This window comes from Wasmannia auropunctata, unplaced genomic scaffold (genome assembly GCF_000956235.1).
Source record: "Wasmannia auropunctata unplaced genomic scaffold, wasmannia.A_1.0 LD286687.1, whole genome shotgun sequence".
Classification (NCBI taxonomy): domain Eukaryota; kingdom Metazoa; phylum Arthropoda; class Insecta; order Hymenoptera; family Formicidae; genus Wasmannia; species Wasmannia auropunctata.
Genome location: NW_012076203.1, coordinates 1 through 1097, shown reverse-complemented (window position 1 = coordinate 1097; position 1097 = coordinate 1). Strand labels below are relative to the sequence as shown.

General features: G+C 29.4%; 1 protein-coding gene across 1 annotated transcript; it reads right to left on the bottom strand.

The window, feature by feature from the left end:
* Positions 1-17: 17 nt before the first annotated feature.
* Positions 18-1091, bottom strand: LOC105461488 (rho GTPase-activating protein 18-like). Its single transcript, XM_011707983.1, has 2 exons — positions 474-1091; positions 18-294 (listed from the first exon to the last, which is right to left on the bottom strand). The coding sequence occupies exons 1-2, from the start codon at positions 613-615 to the stop codon at positions 29-31; spliced, it is 408 nt and encodes a 135-aa protein (XP_011706285.1). The 5' UTR covers positions 616-1091; the 3' UTR covers positions 18-28.
* Positions 1092-1097: the final 6 nt, after the last annotated feature.

Here is a 1097-nt window from a genome sequence, read left to right as displayed (position 1 = left end):
TCTATTTTACTTTATGTATACAATCAATTCAAAATACTTTAATGTGATATACCTCTACATCTTTAAAGACATCTCTAATGTCTGGTTTGCGAACACGTTGACGCTGATTAAAACGTTGTTTAACTGTATGATTAAGCGATCTCACGCGACGTTTCACAGCTTCTGCTTGAGCTCGCGATAGAGGACGCAAAACTGCACCTAATTCTTCAGGTTGTACCTCCTTGCCTGCTTTCCATGCCTCTGTTAATTGCCCTAAGCCTGCTGCATGTAACCATTCAGCTTCTTCTTCTCCTTCTGTAAAAAAAATTCAAAAATATTCATTCTATATATGTATTTCAAACTTATAATATATGTTATTGCAGCACTTTTTAGTTTTTAAGATTCTTTCGCATATTTGTTGTTAAATTCTTAAATATAATCTCTAACTAGAATTTTTACATTATATATGTAGTTTTAGTTATAACAATACATACCATCATAACTTCGAGGGCTGCATTCTTCATCTAAATAATCATCCAACATTTTTGTTTCCTCTATCATTTTCTGATATTCCTCCCAGTATTCGAGTAGGTGGCTATCACTTCCTGCGTAGGTGGCACCATGTCCTTTGTCCATGTTTTCGTTTTCTTTTATATCCTTTGGATGTATATATTCATCAACTAAAGACTTTTTGGAAACATTTAAAGAAGCTTACTCCCAAAAATACGTCCTTATTCTGATATCTAAAACAATGATAATTAATCATATCACAAGCTTTGTTTCTACTTATACTTCATTAATCTCTTTCTTAGCCTAATCTTGAATGATTCAGAGATAACGTCAATATCATTGATAAACATGGGTAAATGTAAGAAATTATATCTTTTATGACTAATATTAGAAGCAGTATGAAAATTGTACGATTATTATTAATTATACAGTAATTCTTTTACAAAATATATTAAATGGAAATTAACAATTTAATTATTTTATTATACCACTTATAATTTTTATTAGTTTTAATGATATTTTGTAGATAAAGAATCGAGACAAACTTCTTTCATTTATTGTAACCTTGTTTGTCATTCTTAATTTATTAAATGGGTCAAAAATATAAC

Bases quoted from the DNA above. Each gene is read 5' to 3' on its own strand.
- LOC105461488 (XM_011707983.1), bottom strand. From the start codon at position 615: ATGGACAAAGGACATGGTGCCACCTACGCAGGAAGTGATAGCCACCTA. The intron at 295-473 runs GTATGTATTGTT...TTTTTTTTACAG, and splicing joins CAGCCCTCGAAGTTATGATG to AAGGAGAAGAAGAAGCTGAA.